This window comes from Rhinoraja longicauda, chromosome 1 (assembly GCF_053455715.1).
Source record: "Rhinoraja longicauda isolate Sanriku21f chromosome 1, sRhiLon1.1, whole genome shotgun sequence".
NCBI lineage: Eukaryota > Metazoa > Chordata > Chondrichthyes > Rajiformes > Arhynchobatidae > Rhinoraja > Rhinoraja longicauda.
In genome coordinates this window covers 86,188,325-86,205,459 of record NC_135953.1, presented here as the reverse complement: position 1 = coordinate 86,205,459, position 17,135 = coordinate 86,188,325, and the positions used below count along the sequence as shown (strand labels likewise).

The 17,135-nt window shown below is 42.7% G+C and overlaps 1 protein-coding gene across 6 annotated transcripts in view; it reads right to left on the bottom strand.

Moving 5' to 3' along the window:
* The window catches only part of LOC144594813 (coiled-coil domain-containing protein 158-like), a 510,587-nt gene that overhangs the window by 87,584 nt on the left and 405,868 nt on the right, over nucleotides 1–17,135 (bottom strand). For 5 of the 6 annotated variants that reach the window (XM_078401696.1, XM_078401706.1, XM_078401716.1 and 2 more), the window contains exon 2: nucleotides 1,070–1,171. The exons of the other annotated variant lie outside the window; for it this stretch is intronic. In XM_078401696.1, coding sequence (XP_078257822.1) covers nucleotides 1,070–1,171 — 102 coding nt within the window. The remainder of the gene's footprint in view (nucleotides 1–1,069; nucleotides 1,172–17,135) is intronic. 6 annotated transcript variants of the gene reach the window in all.

The window sequence follows — 17,135 nt, the reverse complement described above, 5'->3', positions numbered from 1 at the left end:
TGATCATGGCTGATCATCCAGAATCATTACCCCGTTCCTGCTTTTTCTCCATATCCTTTGATTCTGTTAGCCCAAAGAGCAATATCTAACTCTCTCTTGAATACATCCAGTGAATTGGCCTCCACTGCCTTCTGTGGCAGAGAATTCCACAGATTCACAACTCTCTGGGTGAAAAAGTTTTTCCTCATCTCAGTCCTAAATGGCCTATTTTTAAACTGTGACCCCTAGTTCTGGACTCCCCCAATATCGGGAACATTTGTCCTGCATTTAGCCGGTCCAATCCCTTAAGAATTTTATGTTTCTAGCAGATTCCCTCATCCTTCTAAATTCCAGTGAATACAAGCACTTCATTACATTGTGGTGAATGTCAGAGCCACTGGACAGTAGTCATTCAGGCACATTACCTTGTTTTTCTTCTACCTTACATTTCTTCTGTCATAGTTGTGGAAACTGGGGCAAAACAGGAGACACCGGTGCTGCTGATAAAGCTGCTGCCTCACAGCACTACAGACTCAAGTTCGTTCCTCACCTCAGGCGCTGTCAATGTGGAGTTTGCCCGTTCTCCCTGTGATCATGTGGGTTTCCTCCAAGTGCCACATCCCAAAGACATGCGGGGTTGTAGGCTAATTAGCCTCTGTAAATTGTTCCGAGTGTGTAAGGAGTGAATGCAAAGGTTTGATAACATCGAATTAGTGTGAACGGATGATCGATGGTTGGCATGGACTCAGTGGGCTGAAGGGCCTATTTCCATGCTGTAACTTTTAATCAAATAATAACACTGTCTCACAGTAATATTCCACGACAGCTAACCAAAACTTAATAATTCTGCTGTGCAAAAAAGAAATCCAATTATAAAATGACTGGGCAATACTTTTACTTCTTTATCTAAAAAAGTCAGCTATAGACTAGAATTTATCTGTGACATTGAATAAATACTAACTCACTATGTCTTACCCTTTCTCTACACCCTGATTACTGTCTTTTATTGCAAAGATTCAATTGGTGTTGTGATAAAATGCTCAAATAGCAGTTAAAATATCCTAAGGACATCAATAATCCTTGCACTTACTTTTATTTTGATATGATGTAAATGCTTTGTTTCCAGCTTCTGAGGCATGCAGACTTGACTGACAAGACCGACATTCAGTAGATGACAAATGTCCACGAGCCCCTGGAATCAATCAACATTATAATCACAGCATGGAAAATAACTCACAATGGTACTCCCTCCCACTTGTTGCCTGTGTGTATGCCATTGCACCTTCCACACAGCTTCATCCGACATTATATTAATTGCCCCATTGCAAAAGAAAGTTACAATGATTAAACACGGATGGAAAGGTGCAAAGCAGCAAAGTACCAGATATTTCTTAATACATTTCTGGAAAATGTCTCCTTGGGCAAATTTTCGTGAAGTGCATTGTAATACGCTGTATTTCTATGCACAGAGAGCGGTAACATTTATTAGTTGCAGCAAAATGATAGCTTCATAAATCAAAGACACGTAACCCCTGAAAGGTCAGTAACATTACACTGAAAATTCGTAAGTTGGAAGATCTTTCCTGCATGAAACTTATTTATCCATAAGCAGCAACCTTGCAACTGGTATTCGTCCGCTACCATGTTGGGCTACATCGTGGTTGCTTCGGCCTGGACTGACATTCCCCACACCCTGCTCCTCAACCAGGCTTCAGCCAACGTGCACTGAGGCTCAGCCCACACCACACTGACAGCCTTTACACCTGTCAAAGTTGTCAGCTGACCATCTCTTGGTCAGAGATGTTATGTTAAACATCTCCAAGGCATTTATAAGCTATTAAAATTATTTTTTAAAAAGGGAGGGACAAAGAGAAAAGGTGGTGAGAAATAAAAAGTGAGAGAAAAGAAGAGAGGGAAGGCAAAGAAAGCTGGGGAGAAGGCAGAGAGGGTGGGGGGGGTGAGAGCAAAAGAAAGTGGTGAGGAGAGAGGGCCTTGATTGCATTTGGGAAAAATGAGAAGAAGCAGATACAAGCTCTGCAACTAATTGGAGGGTCAAAATAAACTGGAAGCATTCGCATAATTGTAAGGTAGGTTTCAATTATTCAGAGGTTGCAGACAGCATGGAACATGATTTGGAGATTTTGAATGAAGTGCCGATAGGGTGTTTACAGGAAAGAACACAGCTGTGTGATGTGCTGTTATTTTATATAATAATATAATATAATATTCATTTATTGTCATTGCAAGGAGTACAACGAAATTAAAAAAAATAGCCAATCCTGACGGTGCGTACAAACATATATGCAATAAATGCAAAAACAAATAAATACATAAATACAATTAAATACAATTATATTAAGTACAAGATTTTTTAACGGTGTTGCCTAGTGCAAAGGTAGTGTTCAGTTCTCGTATGGCCCTGGGGTAAAAACTGTTCTTAAGTCTGTTTGTTCGGGATTTGATCGACCTGAAACGTCGACCAGAGGGCAGATGAACAAACAGACGGTGGCCGGGGTGGGATGGATCTTTTATTATTTTGCCTGCTCTACTGAGGCAGCGTAGGCTGAACAGGTGCTCCAGGGAGGGCAGTGAGCAGCCGATGATCTTCTGGGCCGTCGTGATGACCCTCTGAAGGGCCTTCCTGTCCTTTTCTGAGCAGCTGGCATACCATGTGGTTATACAGTATGCCAGCACACTCTCGATGGAGCAGCGATAGAAGGACAACATGAGCTTCTCCTGCAGGTTGGTTTTCCTGAGGATCCTCAGGAAGTGGAGTCTCTGCTGTGCCTTCTTTACTGTGGTGATGGTGTTGGTAGACCAGGTAAGATCCTCTGCGATGTGCGTACCCAGGAACCTGAAAGCTGGTACCCTTTCCACACAGACCCCATTGATGTAGAGTGGGTCGTAATCTCCACTGGTTTTTCTAAAGTCAATTATAAGTTCCTTTGTTTTGGAGGAGTTCAGGACCAGATTGTTCACTGAACACCATGCTGCCAGCCTTTGGATTTCATCCCTATAGGCTGTCTCATCTCCTTCTGAGATGAGTCCAACCACAGTCGTGTCATCCGCAAACTTGATGATGGTGTTGGTGGGATGGGTGGGGGCGCAGTCGTGAGTGTAGAGGGAGTAAAGGATGGGGCTCAACACACAGCCCTGTGGTGAGCCGGTGCTCAGTGTAATGGTGGAGGAGAGGTGAGGGCCTATTTTGACGGTCTGGGGGCGGTTGGTCAGGAAGTCCTTGATCCATTGGCAGATGGTTTGGGAAAATCCAAGGTCGGAAAGTTTGGTGACCAGTCTGCTCGGGATGACCGTGTTAAAGGCAGAGCTGAAGTCGAGGAAGAGCATCCTCACATAGCTCCCCTGGTGTTCAAGGTGGGTCAGTGCAGTGTGAAGAGCAGTGTCGATGGCATCCCCTGTAGACCTATTTGCTCTGTAGGCAAACTGGTGTGGGTCGAAGGTGGGTGGGAGGCTGGCTTTGATGTGCTGCAGGACCAGTCTCTCGAAGCACTTTGTGATGACCGGTGTGAGTGCTACCGGACGGTAGTCGTTAAGACCGCTGATGACAGACTTTTTCGGCAGTGGGATGATTATGGCGGACTTCAGGCAGGGAGGGATGGTGGATTTTAAAAGGGACAGGTTGAAGATTTTTGTGAAGACCTCAGATAATTGGTCTGCACATTCCCTCAGCACTCTGCCTGTCACACCATCGGGGCCTGCAGCTTTCCTGGGATTCACTGCTCTGAGCACGCGCTTAACATCATACTCCTGCACAGTGAAGGTGTTGCTGTCAGGTGCTGGAGAGGGTGTAATATCTGCCACTGTAGCTTTCACCTCGAAACGAGCAAAGAAACAGTTAAGTTCCTCAGCCAGCGAGGCGTCGCCGTCGGCAGTCGTGCGGTTGCTGGTCTTGTAGTTGGTGATGTGCTGGATGCCTTGCCATACCCGCCGTGGGTCATTGTTGGAAAAGTGGTCCTCAATCTTCCTCTTGTAGGACGCTTTGGCATCCTTGATGCCTCTCTTCAGGTTGGTTCTAGCAGCACTGTATAGAGCTCTATCACTAGACCTGAAGGCGGTGTTACGGTCCTTGAGGAGAGACCTGACATCCTTTGTCATCCAGGGTTTTTGATTGGGATACAACCGGATGCGTTTGTCGACGGTGACATTGTCAACACAGTTTTGGATGTAGCAAAGTACAGTTGATATGTACTCCTCCAAGTCCTGATCCTCAAAAATATCCCAGTTCTAGCTACAATCATTCTTGATGAACCTGATGCAGTCGGGTTTGTATCAGAAATGCATCCTCACCAATGGACAATGAGCACAAATCATTTTTCCAACAAAGCCAATTTTTTTCTGCAGTCTACATTTAATCTTTTTACATGACAAAAATCTGCAAGTATTCACCTCACGAACATTCATTTTTCTATTAAGTATTACACCTCCTCCACATTAAAAAACAATTATAAATTGTTACAATTTAGCTACAAAACAATACGGTGATATTTTGTTAGCTGACTTCAAGCATTTTAAGCACATTCCATAACACATTAAATAGTGCATTATCAGTGAATTCAGTTAAGCTTGATAGACTTTAATAGATAAGTCTACACCAAGGTCCCAATTTAAAATTTAAATAAAAAGTATTTTGATTACAAAACACATATATGCATGAGCAGAGACCAAAAAAGGTGTCATTTTAAAATCAATAACCAATTGACATTTGTTGGCAATTGCTAACTAGTAATTTTAACTAGTGGACATGTTGATAGTAATAAGATTAAGAAACGAGTGGAAACATTGTTACCGTCACTGCTGGACGACAGTGGCAAAAGTCGGAGAAAATGGTGCTGTGACTGGTTTGTAATGGGGTATTATGACATAGTTAACAAAGAATAATCAGTCAGTGATCACAGCAACATATGACCATCAAATTATTAACTTGGGAATTCATGATTTACTACAAAATTAAGGAAATTATTCCTAGCACAACCAGCACTAATCCCAGCAGACCAGTCAACAGACCAGTTAACAGTAACAGTAAAAAAAAACCACGGCAAATGATGACAATTATCCTTATCTTTATTTTTATTTATAATGAATGTCTCTTGCTATCCACTTTGCTGCTGTAACACTGCAAATTTCCCCGGTGTGGGACAAATAAAAGAATATATAATTTTAAATTATACTGCTGATTGACCTTATCTTTAACTGTTCTTCCCCTATGTATAACATTCATTCTTGCCCTCATCTCTATTCAAAGCCTCTAAATATCACTTGCCACATCTCCAATCATCAGTGGCAGTGGAACAACGTGGGTTTGGGTTCCTGTTTCCCCATATCTCAAGGTACTGATCTCTACTGGAGCATAAAATAAAATCAACATAAGACCCCTGAAATCCAAAATGCCCAGCCACGTCCCCACCAACCCGGCGACCCCACTGTCACGACCACAACCAGAGAAAGAGGACGTGGAATGTGAATGTAAATCGGACTGCAAACCACCCCTCCACTCCATTCACCATTCATCGACTAATCATGAACATCCCATGGACAGCTAAAGAATGACTAGTGATTTGGAAGCAATCATCATAAGCATTTGCGGGGAATAGTTTATGGAATGTAAACCACAAGAAAAGGGAATAAACTGAATGCTTACAGATATTTTCCCAGGGTGGAAGGATTCTACGTTGAGTTAGGAGATGAGGAGGAATTTCTTTAGTCAGATCTGTTGAATTCATTGTCACAGAACGATGTGGGGGCCAAGTCCATGGATATTTTTAAAGCAGAGATTGACACGATTATTGATTAGTATGGGTGTAAGGGGTTATGGGGAAAAGGCATGAGAATGGTTTTGAGAGGGAAAGATAGATCAGGCATGAGTGAATGGTAGAGTAGACTTGTTGGTCCGAATGGCCCAATTCTGCTCCTATAACTTATCAATTTATGAAATTGAAGTGCAGTTCAATCAAGGAAACTCCTATAATTCCAAATTAAAACACTATAATAAACTGGAAACTTAACATGTGAATCTTAACAGAACACAATGGCAATAATTGAAGAGAAATCTTAAAGGAGAATTGGTAGGTAAAGCAAAACAAATTGGCTTCTTGCAATTCACTGGATGTGACTGTAGATAAATCTCAAATGTCAGGAAAAGAAGAAGGAAAACACTACTTTGGTTATACAAGATACTCCAGAACAAGAAGAAACAAGAAATTAACAGCCCCTATGTGAAACTAATTGGAGGCTTCAGATGAGCCACAGAGGAAATGTCCAGAGAATAGAGTGCATCATTGTCAAAGTCTTATAGAAGATCATGATTCCTCACAAACACCGGACAAGAAATTCATTCACAATTCCTCAAAAAAAATGCTGTGCAGTTGAAAAAGCTACTTAACTGGAGAAGAGTAACATTGTGCACATTTCTGGGTATCATAACATTTATCAAGAAATTTGACTCCCAATCTTTCATTTGCAGTAATAGCCTTTTCTCTTGTGTAAGACTCCCCCAAATGGTCAACCCTAGTACAACATGCAAAATGTACTGACTCTTGCCCATGGAAGTCAATGAATGTCACGTTCGCTCTCAGCTTCCTATCCTCAAAATCATTTCAGGCTGCTGATCGCTGCCACAGCTCATGGTTTTTCACTCCATGCTGTTCAAGAGAGATCATAGAAACATAGAAAAATAGGTGCTGGAGGAGGCCATTCGGCCCTTCGAGCCAGCACCGCCATTCAATATGATCATGGCTGATCATCAAAATTCAGTACTCCGTTCCTGCTTTTTCCCCATATTCCTTGATTCCTGTAGCCCTAAGAGCGAAACCTAACTCTCTCTTGAAAACATCCAGTGAATTGGCCTCCACTGCCTTCTGTGGCAGAGAATTCCACAGATTCACAACTCTCTGGGTGCAGATGTTTTTCCTCATCATGCAAACTCTATACTCAGCCAGAGACTTTATCTACTTTACCTTAGGCCCACAGAGCAGGCAGAGTATTTGTCTGCATTGCAGGCATCCCCAAAGTCCAGCTACTCATACAGGACACATGTGCTTGCAAAGACCTCCATGCTTACAGCTTATGGCCAAGAAGTTGTAGTTGTACTTAGCTGTGGCTCTAGAATGACTACAAAGCTCTCGTGTGCAAAGTCATACCTCCAGCGAGCAATGCTATTCATCAGCTTGACCGGGTTCCTCTGATCCCCTGAGAACATTTTCCCACACCCTCATCACCGCAGCTTCCATTCATTTAGTAGCAACACTCCAGTAGCTGGAAATGGTAAGGCCTTTTAAGACATAGCTTCAGAGATTGCTGGGCGAAATGTTGACAGCAGCAAATACTTTTGGTACATTAAAAGAATACACAGTGCTGACATGGGGAAATCAATACACTTTTCTGTGAATATCACAATTAAAGTTGTTGATCATTATGTGATTTTTCTAGAATTAGGATGACCTATAACACTGATCTCATGCCATTAAAAGTAAGTAATACAGTTTCTTCCCCACCGTGTTTAAATGAGGCTGAGGGTGGGATTGGATTAAGAACATTCCAGATAAAGATAAAAAAGTTTTCCCCTGTTTCTGATTTATTGAACAAATTCTTGGTCAAAGTATTCACTGCTGTGTCAATAAACACTCAAAACATGTTGATGATCATCATCATTTTTAGAGAACCGGAAGAATAAATGCAGAACAAAATGTTGAAATCGAATATTCAGTAGAGAATGTTAATTCTTAAACTGTTTAATTCAGGAAATGTCATTGCAAGGTAGCATTTGATCAGAGATGGAAAAACCATCGACATAAATATACGGTGTAGGAAGAAACTGCAGATGTTGGTTCACACCGAAGATAGACACAAAATGCTGGAGTAACTCAGCGGGACAGGTAGCATCTCTGGAAAGAAGGAATGGGTGATGTTTCGGTTCAAGACCCTTCTGCAGATTGAGAGTCAGGGGAGAGGGAGACACAGAGATAAGGAAGGGTAAAGTGTGTGAAAATGAGACATCAAAAGAGATGGGGGTTAAGGAAAATATAGAATAGATCATTCTTAGCTAGGAGAAGGTAAATGCAAACAGAGATAAAATATAATCGAGGATAAAATGTAGTCGTAGAATAAATATTCTACTAGTTCAGATTTGGGAGATGGTGAAATCCTGCACAGCCAGTCATGGAGACATTTGAGTACATTTCTACCATGATTAGCACCATGGTATTTGTTTTTGGTACCACTTAACAACAAGGAGCAATGTTAACAAAGATCAAATCCCAAACTGAAGAGAAGTGATACCTGACCATCTCTTATTATATCATCTCACAACTGTGACCTTGTAAAGAATACATGATGAATTCTGCTGAAATAAATTAGGTAGAATTCATTGTGAATTAGTAGTTATACCTTGCATTTATACTAGATATTATGCTGCGCACTTTATCTTCAAAATGCAGTGACTTTTCTTTCGAAAATGTCGAAAATTTAATGCTACGGCGGTTATAGGAGATTTCAACATGCAGGTAGACTGGGAAAATCAGGTTGGTACTGGACCCCATGAAAGGGAGTTTGTGGAGTGCCTCCGAGATGGATTCTTAGAACAGCTTGTACTGGAGCCTACCAGGGAGAAGGCAATTCTGGATTTAGTGTTGTGTAATGAACCTGATTTGATAAGGGAACTCAAGGTAAAAGAGCCATTAGGAGGCAGTGATCATAATATGATAAGTTTTAATCTACAAATTGAGAGGGAGAAGGGAAAATCGGAAGTGTCAGTATTATAGTATAGCAAAGGGGATTACAGAGGCATGAGGCAGGAACTGGCCAGATTTGACTGGAAGGAGACCCTAGCAGGGAAGACAGTGGAACAGCAATGGCAGGTATTCCTGGGAATAATGCAGAAGTTGCAGGATCAATTCATCCCAAAGAGAAGGAAAGATTCTAAGGGGAGTAAGAGGCACCCGTGGCTAACAAGGGTAGTCAAGAACAGCATAAAAATAAAAGAGAAGGATAACATAGCAAAGAAGAGCGGGAAGCCAGAGGATTGGGACTCTTTTAAAGAGCAACAGAAGATAACTAATAAGGCAATACGGGGAGAAAAGATGAGGTACGAAGGTAAGCTGGCCAATAATATAAAGGAGGATAGTAAAAGCTTCTTTAGGTATGTGAAGAGGAAAAAAATAGTTAAGGCAAATGTGGGTCCCTTGAAGACAGAAGCAGGGGGGTTTATTATGGGGAACAAGGAAATGGCAGACGAGTTGAACCGGTACTTTGGATCTGTCTTCACTAAGGAAGATACAAACAATCTCCCAGATGTTCTAGTGGCCAGAGATCCTAGGGTGACGGAAGAACTGAAGGAAATTCACATTAGGCAGGAAATGGTGTTGGGTAGACTGATGGGACTGAAGGCTGATAAATCCCCAGGGCCTGATGGTCTGCATCCCAGGGTACTTAAGGAGGTGGCTCTAGAAATCATGGACGCATTGGTGATCATTTTCAAATGTTCTATAGATTCAGGATCAGTTCCTGTGGATTGGAGGGTAGCTAATGTTATCCCACTTTTTTAAGAAAGGAGGGAGAGAGAAAACAGGAAATTATAGACCAGTTAGTCTGACATCAGTGGTGGGGAAGATGCTGGAGTCAATTATAATTGACGAAATTGCAGAGCATTTGGATAGCAGTAACAGGATCGTTCTGAGTCAGCATAGATTTACGAAGGGGAAATCATGCTTGACTAATCTTCTGGAATTTTTTGAGGATGTAACTAGGAAAATGGACAGGGGAGAGCCGGTAGATGTAGTGTACCTTGACTTTCAGAAAGCCTTCGACAAGGTCCCACATAGGAGATTAGTGGGCAAAATTAGAGCACATGGTATTGGGGGTAGGGTACTGACATGGATAGAAAATTGGTCGGCAGACAGAAAGCAAAGAGTGGGGATAAATGGGTCCCTTTCAGAATGGCAGGCAGTGACTAGTGGGGTACCACAAGGCTCGGTGCTGGGACCGCAGCTATTTACATTATACTATTTACAATATACATTAATGACTTGGATGAAGGGATTAAAAGTTACATTAGCAAATTTGCAGATGACACAAAGCTGGGTGGCAGTGTGAACTGTGAGGAAGATGCTATGAGGTTGCAGGGTGACGTGGACAGGTTGTGTGAGTGGGCGGACGCATGGCAGATGCAGTTTAATGTGGATAAGTGTGAGGTTATCCACTTTGGTGGTAAGAATAGGAATGCAGATTATTATCTGAATGGTGTCAAATTAGGAAAAGGGGACGTACAATGAGATCTGGGTGTTCTAGTGCATCAGTCACTGAAAGGAAGCATGCAGGTTCAGCAGGCAGTGAAGAAAGCCAATGGAATGTTGGCCTTCATAACAAGAGGAGTTGAGTATAGGAGCAAAGAGGTCCTTCTGCAGTTGTACAGGGCCCTAGTGAGACTGCACCTGGAGTACTGTGTGCAGTTTTGGTCTCCAAATTTGAGGAAGGATTTTCTTGCTATTGAGGGCGTGCAGCGTAGGTTTACTAGGTTAATTCCCGGAATGGTGGGACTGTCGTATGTTGAAAGACTGGAGCGACTAGGCTTGTATACACTGGAATTTAGAAGGATGAGAGGGGATCTTATTGAAACATATAAGATTATTAAGGGGTTGGACATGTTAGAGGCAGGAAACATGTTCCCAATGTTGGGGGAGTCCAGAACCAGGGGCCACAGTTTAAGAATAAGGGGTAGGCCATTTATAATGGAGATGATCTATTATCTGAAAACCCATGCAGGTCACAGGGAGAACGTACAAACTCCATACAGACAGCACCCGTAGTCGGGATCGATCCCGGGTCTCCGGCACTGCATTCGCTGTAAATCAGCAATTCTACCGCTGCCCCACTGTGCCGCCATAAAACAAATATTCATGCTTTGCAACATTGAAGAAATATTAAGGCAAATGTTCAAAGCTTAGTTGAAGAAGGTGGTCTTGAAGACTGAGACAGAAACGGCCAGGGAGGAAATTCCTAAGTTTAGGGTTTGGTAGAACATTTAGGGCAGCCAATGGTAGAACAGGGATGACAGAGGGACCTGAGATATCTGAACACCATAAAGCTGGATCCCATAACAAAGATGGAGATTGGGAAGTGGCCAAGAAACAAGTATGTGGTCCACTACTTAATTGAGAAACAATGAAGATCAACAAGCAGAGAGGTGTAGGAAGGAACCGTAGATGCTGGTTTACACCAAAGATAGACACAAAATGCTGGAGTAACTCAGCGGGACAGGCAGCATCTCCAGATAGAAGGAATGGGTGTTGGTTCAAAGGGATTTGTTGCAGTTTAGTGCATGGGCAGCCAAATTTTGTATTATCTGCTGATCCAAGTATAGAACAAGAAAAAACAGCCAGAACGGCATAGGAATAGAGAAGTTGAGAGATAACAAAAGTATGAATGTGCTTTTCAGCAGCAACTGAGGCATCATAGTGAGACAATATTATCAAGGTGGAATAATACAGCCCCAGCATGAACACAGTTACAGATTCTGGAGCCCAATTCAAGTTTAGAACCAACACCAAGGATGCAAAGAAAATTATTTGGTTTTGGATTGCTATCAGGTTGGGGGATGGAATCAATTGGGGAACAATATTTAGTTGGGGCAAATTCTGCACAGGATGTCGTCACTCGGTGTGATCATTTATGGCCAGTGGAATCAAAAGAATTGGTAGTGGTGGAACAAAGTTGGATGACAGCTACTTACATACAGGAACTAATATCAGGTGAGGTTTTCAAGGAAGAATATGGAGATATATAACAGGACAGCAGTAAAAAATAGATTTGTGAGAATATGCGAGTAAGTTAACATATGATGAGCGTTTGTTGGCACTGGGCCTGTACTCGCTGGAGTTTAGAAGAATAAGTGGGGACCTCATTGAAACATACAGAATAGTGAAATGCTTGAAGAGAGTGGATGCAGAAGAGTCTCGGACTGGAAGTCATAGCCTCAGAATTAAAGGACACTCTTTTAGGAAGGAGATGAGGAGGAATTTCTTTAGTCCTCTTTAGCTAGTGAATCGGTGGAATTCTTTGCCACAGAAGGCTGTGGAGGCCATCGGTGGATATTTTTAAGGCAGAGATAGATAGATTCTCGATTAGTACAGCTGTCAGAGGTTCTGGGGAGCAGGAGAATGGAGTTAGGAGGGAGAGATAGATCAGCCATGATTGAATGGCGTAGACTTGATGGGCCAAATGGCCGAATTCTGCTCCTATCACATGATCTTATGAGATGGAAGGACCGTTTTCTACTTTAACTAAGAATCAGGGTCAGGGGTAGTCGGGTTAATACAGTACTGTGCTTCTTGGTCGTATCCCCAAACCACTTCAGACCTTTTCACCATAAACAACATCTGACATATCTGCCCATGTTACCATTGTGCATATTCCTTCTTAACTCTCTTACCATCCTTCCTATTTACAATTTTTCGAGATGGTTGTGAAACATTGCAGTATGACCGTGATCAATTGGCCAAGTGGGCTGAGAAATGGTTGATGGAATTTAATGCAGAAAAATGTGAGATGTTGCATTTTGGGAAGTCTAACATGGGCAGGACCTACACAGTGAATGGTAGAGCTCTGGGTAATTTTGAAGAGCAGAGGGATCTAGGGGTGCAGGCACATAGATTCCCGAAGGTGGAGTCGCAGGTAGATAAGGTGGTCAAAAGGCTTTTGGCACCATGACCTTCATCAGCCAGAGTATTGGGTGTTGAAGTTGGGAGGTCATGTTGCAGTTGTATAAGATGTTGGTGAGGCTGCATTTAGGGTATTGTGTTCAGTTCTGGGCACCATGGTACAGGATAGGTGTTGTCAATATGGAAAGGGTACAGAGAAGATTTATGAGGATGTTGAGGACTAGAGGGTCTGAGCTATAGGGAGAGGTTGAATAGGGTGGGACACTATTCCTTGGATCGCAGGAGAATGAGGGGTGATCTTATAGAGGTGTATAAGATTATGAGAGGAATAGATCGGGTAGATGCACCGAGTATCTTGCCCAGAGTAGGTGATTCGAGGACCAGAGGATATAGGTTTAAGGTGAAGGGAAGATTTAATAGGCATCTGAGAGGTAACTGTTTCTCACAAAGGGTGGCGGATGTATGGAACAAGCTGCCAGAGGAGGCAGTTGAGGCAGGGACTATTCCAACATTTAAGAAACAATTAGACAGGTACATGGATAGGACAGGTTTGGAGGGATATGGACCAAATGCTGGCAGGTGGGACTAATGTGGCTGGAACATGTTGGCCGGTGTGGGCAAGTTGGGCCGAAGAGCCCGTTTCCACACTGTATCACTCTATGACTCTATCTGCATCAGCTGTAAATTTCAATAGTCAGCTTTCTAAACCTATCCAAGATATTCATATATAACTGAAAAAGCAATGGTCCAAATTTACCAGGACTATTGGATTCTTCACCCCAATTTAAAAAAAGTATTTCTCAAGAGTCAGGAGTGTTTTATTGTTATATGTCCCAGAAAGAACAATGAAATTCTTACTTGCTGCAGCACAACAGAATATGTAAACATAGTACACTGGAAACAATATAATAAACGAGGGAGAAAAAAAAGTTCAGTGTGTATATATACACATGACAATACACACACACATATATATATATATATATATGTGTGTGTGTGTGTATTGTCATGTGTGTATATATACACACTGAACTTTTTTTGTATATGGATATGGATATATGGTATATGGATATATATATATATCCATATACCTGTATATACACACACATATGTACACACAAAAAACAAACAACAAACAATTCTTAACAACTACTCCCTGCCCCTATCCCCTAGTCATTTATTGAATTGAAAAATACAGCATGGAGACAGTGCCTTCTGCTCACCCAGTCCATGCCAATCAACGATCACCCATTCATGTTAGTTCCATGTTATCCCACTTTTGCACCCACACCCGACACACCAGCGGTAATTTACAGAGTCCAATTAACCAACAAATACACACGTCTTTGGCATGGGGTAGAAACCAGAGCACCCACACGGTCACAGGGAGAAACTACAAACTCTACAGACAGCACCAGGAATAATCTGGGTCTCTGACACTATGAGGCAATAGCTCTACCATTTGCACCACTGTGCTGTTCAATTTTAACTGCAGAAGTTACTACCATTCCTTTAATATGCTGGTCTCTGCCTTTATGTTAAGATTGTAGCATCATCACCCGAGTCAAAGAGTTTTGGATCCACTCCAAAGATGAGAACAATGATCAAGGCTGAAATCTTAGATCATTTCCGAGAAACCGTTGCAGTTAACTGTGCCTTCATTCCCATGAGATGTTAAAACAAGACCCTATCTGCATTCTTTAGAATGTATGAATACAATTGCACAGTGCTGATTTGGAGAGGTAGAGAGCTATCCTCTGCAGTTCAGGTCAGTATTTATCCATCAATCAACTATGGTCATTATCACAATGCTGTTGACAGACCTTGCTGTACATAAATTGGCTATCATGTTTGCTACATTTACAGCAGTGATTATTCTTCATGAGTTTGCGGTAGAGAATTTTGGAAAATCCCAGGATTGTGAAAGAAATAATATGATCATACGGTAACTACCACAAGATTTACTACATTTCCCAAATTTGGTTTCCTTACAGTTAATAAAATAGATTTTTGGGAATGGAATACAACATGCAGCCTTCTCTCAATATGTGCTTAGTCCAAGCAACAAGGACGAAACTTCTACTCCTGGTTACTTCTTCAAATGCATCAAACACAATTTAACTTTGACTAACAAATAATTTAACCTGATTAATCCAACAGAACCATTCACCAAGTTCAACTCGTCATTCCAAAGACATGTAGACTAAATGTTTTTGATTAAAGGAAATTCTTGATGAACCAAATAAATGGAACTGTTTTATACTATCCACAAAATGCTGGAGTAACTCAGCAGGTCAGGCAGCATCTCGGGAGAGAAGGAATGGGTGACGTTTTGGGTCGAGACCCTTCTTCAGACTGATGTCAGGGGGGCGGGACAAAGGAAGGATATAGGTGGAGACAGGAAGATAGAGGGAGATCTGGGAAGGAGGAGGGGAAGAGAGGGACAGAGGACCACCATAATTTTATATTATGGTTCAAAGCCCAATGCGTTCAGTGCACCACTATAGTGTGGAAACAGGCCCTTCGGCCCAACTTGCTCACACTGGCCAACAATGTCCCAGCTACACTAGTCTCACTTGCCTGCGCTTGGTCCATATTCCTCCAAATCTGTCCTATCCGTGTACCTGTCTAATTATTTCTTAAACGATGGGATAGTCCCAGCCCCAACTACCTCCTCTGGCAGTTTGTTCGATACACCCACCACCATTTGTGTGAAAAAATTACCCTTCAGATTCCTATTAAATCTTTTCCTCTTCACCTTGAACCTACAGTATGTCCTCTGGTCCTTGATTCCCCTACTCTAGGCAAGAGACTCTGTGCATCTACCTGATCTATTTCTCTCATGATTTTGTACACCTCTATAAGATCTCCCCTCATCCTCCAGTGCTCCAAAGAATGGAGACCCAGCCTACTCAAACTCTCCCTATAGCTCACACCCTCTAGTCCTGGCAACATCCTCGTAAAAATCTTTTCTGAGGCTTTTCAAGCTTGACAATATCTTTCCTATAACATGGTGGCCAGAACTGAACACAATTTCCTTTCCTGCATTAATCTTTTGCAGCTGTATGACTCTCAATAATCTCGAAGCCTCTGCAAACGCAGAGTTCACATGTAACTGGTGGGTCTGATATGCTGGAACTCAAGGCCCATCCAACAATCACCCTCATACGTAGTATTGGTAAAGTTTGTTCACTGTTTTTAAATGATGATATGATGATCAGAGATATTCCAACTTAGTTACATAATTTAAAAACTTAAATAAAAAATACTCATTTAAAACGCAGAAACAAGAAACTGCAGATGCTCGTAAAAGGACCCAAAGTGCTGGAGTAACTCAGCGGGCCAGGCAACATCTCTGGAGGTGATTTTTCTGGTCAAGACCCTTCTTCAGACTGATTGGGGGGGTTGGGGGAAGAGAAGAAATCCACAAAAGGGACGAAGCAGTACGAAGCATGGCAAATAATTGGTGCACACATGTGAGGGGGAGGATGCTAATGGGGCAGGTGTTTGGTATAAAGGCCCCAGATAAAAGCAGAAGGTGTGAGACTGGGTTGAGGAGTTGCGCATTGCGAAGCTAGAGGAGGAGTGGGGTGGGGGAGAAATAGGTGGGAGTCTACATGCGGCACAAGGAGGAGAGGGAGAGAAGATAGAGGGGGAGGTGTGGGGGAGAACGAGAGAGTTATGGGGGGTGGGGGGTATTGCAGGAGGTTACCTAAAATTGGAGAATTCAACGTTGACATTGTTGTGTTGTAGGCGACCAAAATGGAATTTGAGGTGCTGTTCCTCGAGTCTGCATGTGGTCTCACTCTGGGATAGGAATATACCTCCTCCCTCACCTTTAATCAGAAACGCCAGCAGTCCTTCCAGGTGAGACAGAGTCTCACGTGTACCTCCTCCAACCTCATCGACTGCATCTGGTGTTCCAAAGGTGGCCGCCTGTACATCGGCGAGACCAAGCATAGACTCACAACCGTTTCTCTGAACACTTGCGCTTGATCCACCAAGGCCTACTGGAACTCCAGCTTGCTAATCATTTTAACTCCCCTTCCTAATCCAACACTGACCCTTCTGTCCTGGGCCTCCACCAATGACAGAGTGAGGCCACATACAAACTGGAAGAACAGCACCTCATATTCCACTTGGGTAGCTTACAACCGAACAGTATGAACCTTGAATTCTTCAAATTTAGGTAACTGCCCACAAACTCCCCCCACCCCCTTGTGCCACATCTGGACTTCCACCTATATCTCTACCTCCTCCCTCCCTCCCTCCCCCCCCCCCCCCCCCCCCCCCCCCCCCCCCCGCCGGCTATTTTCCTCCTCCTAGTTTCACAATTGGCAACTCTTCAAACCCTGTCTCACAGCTTCAGCTTTTGTTTCTGGCCTTTGTTCCAACCATCTGCCCAACCGCCCCACCCCCAATAATCAGCCTGAAGAAAGATCTTGACACAAAACATCACCCATCCATGTTCTACAGAGCTGCCCGACC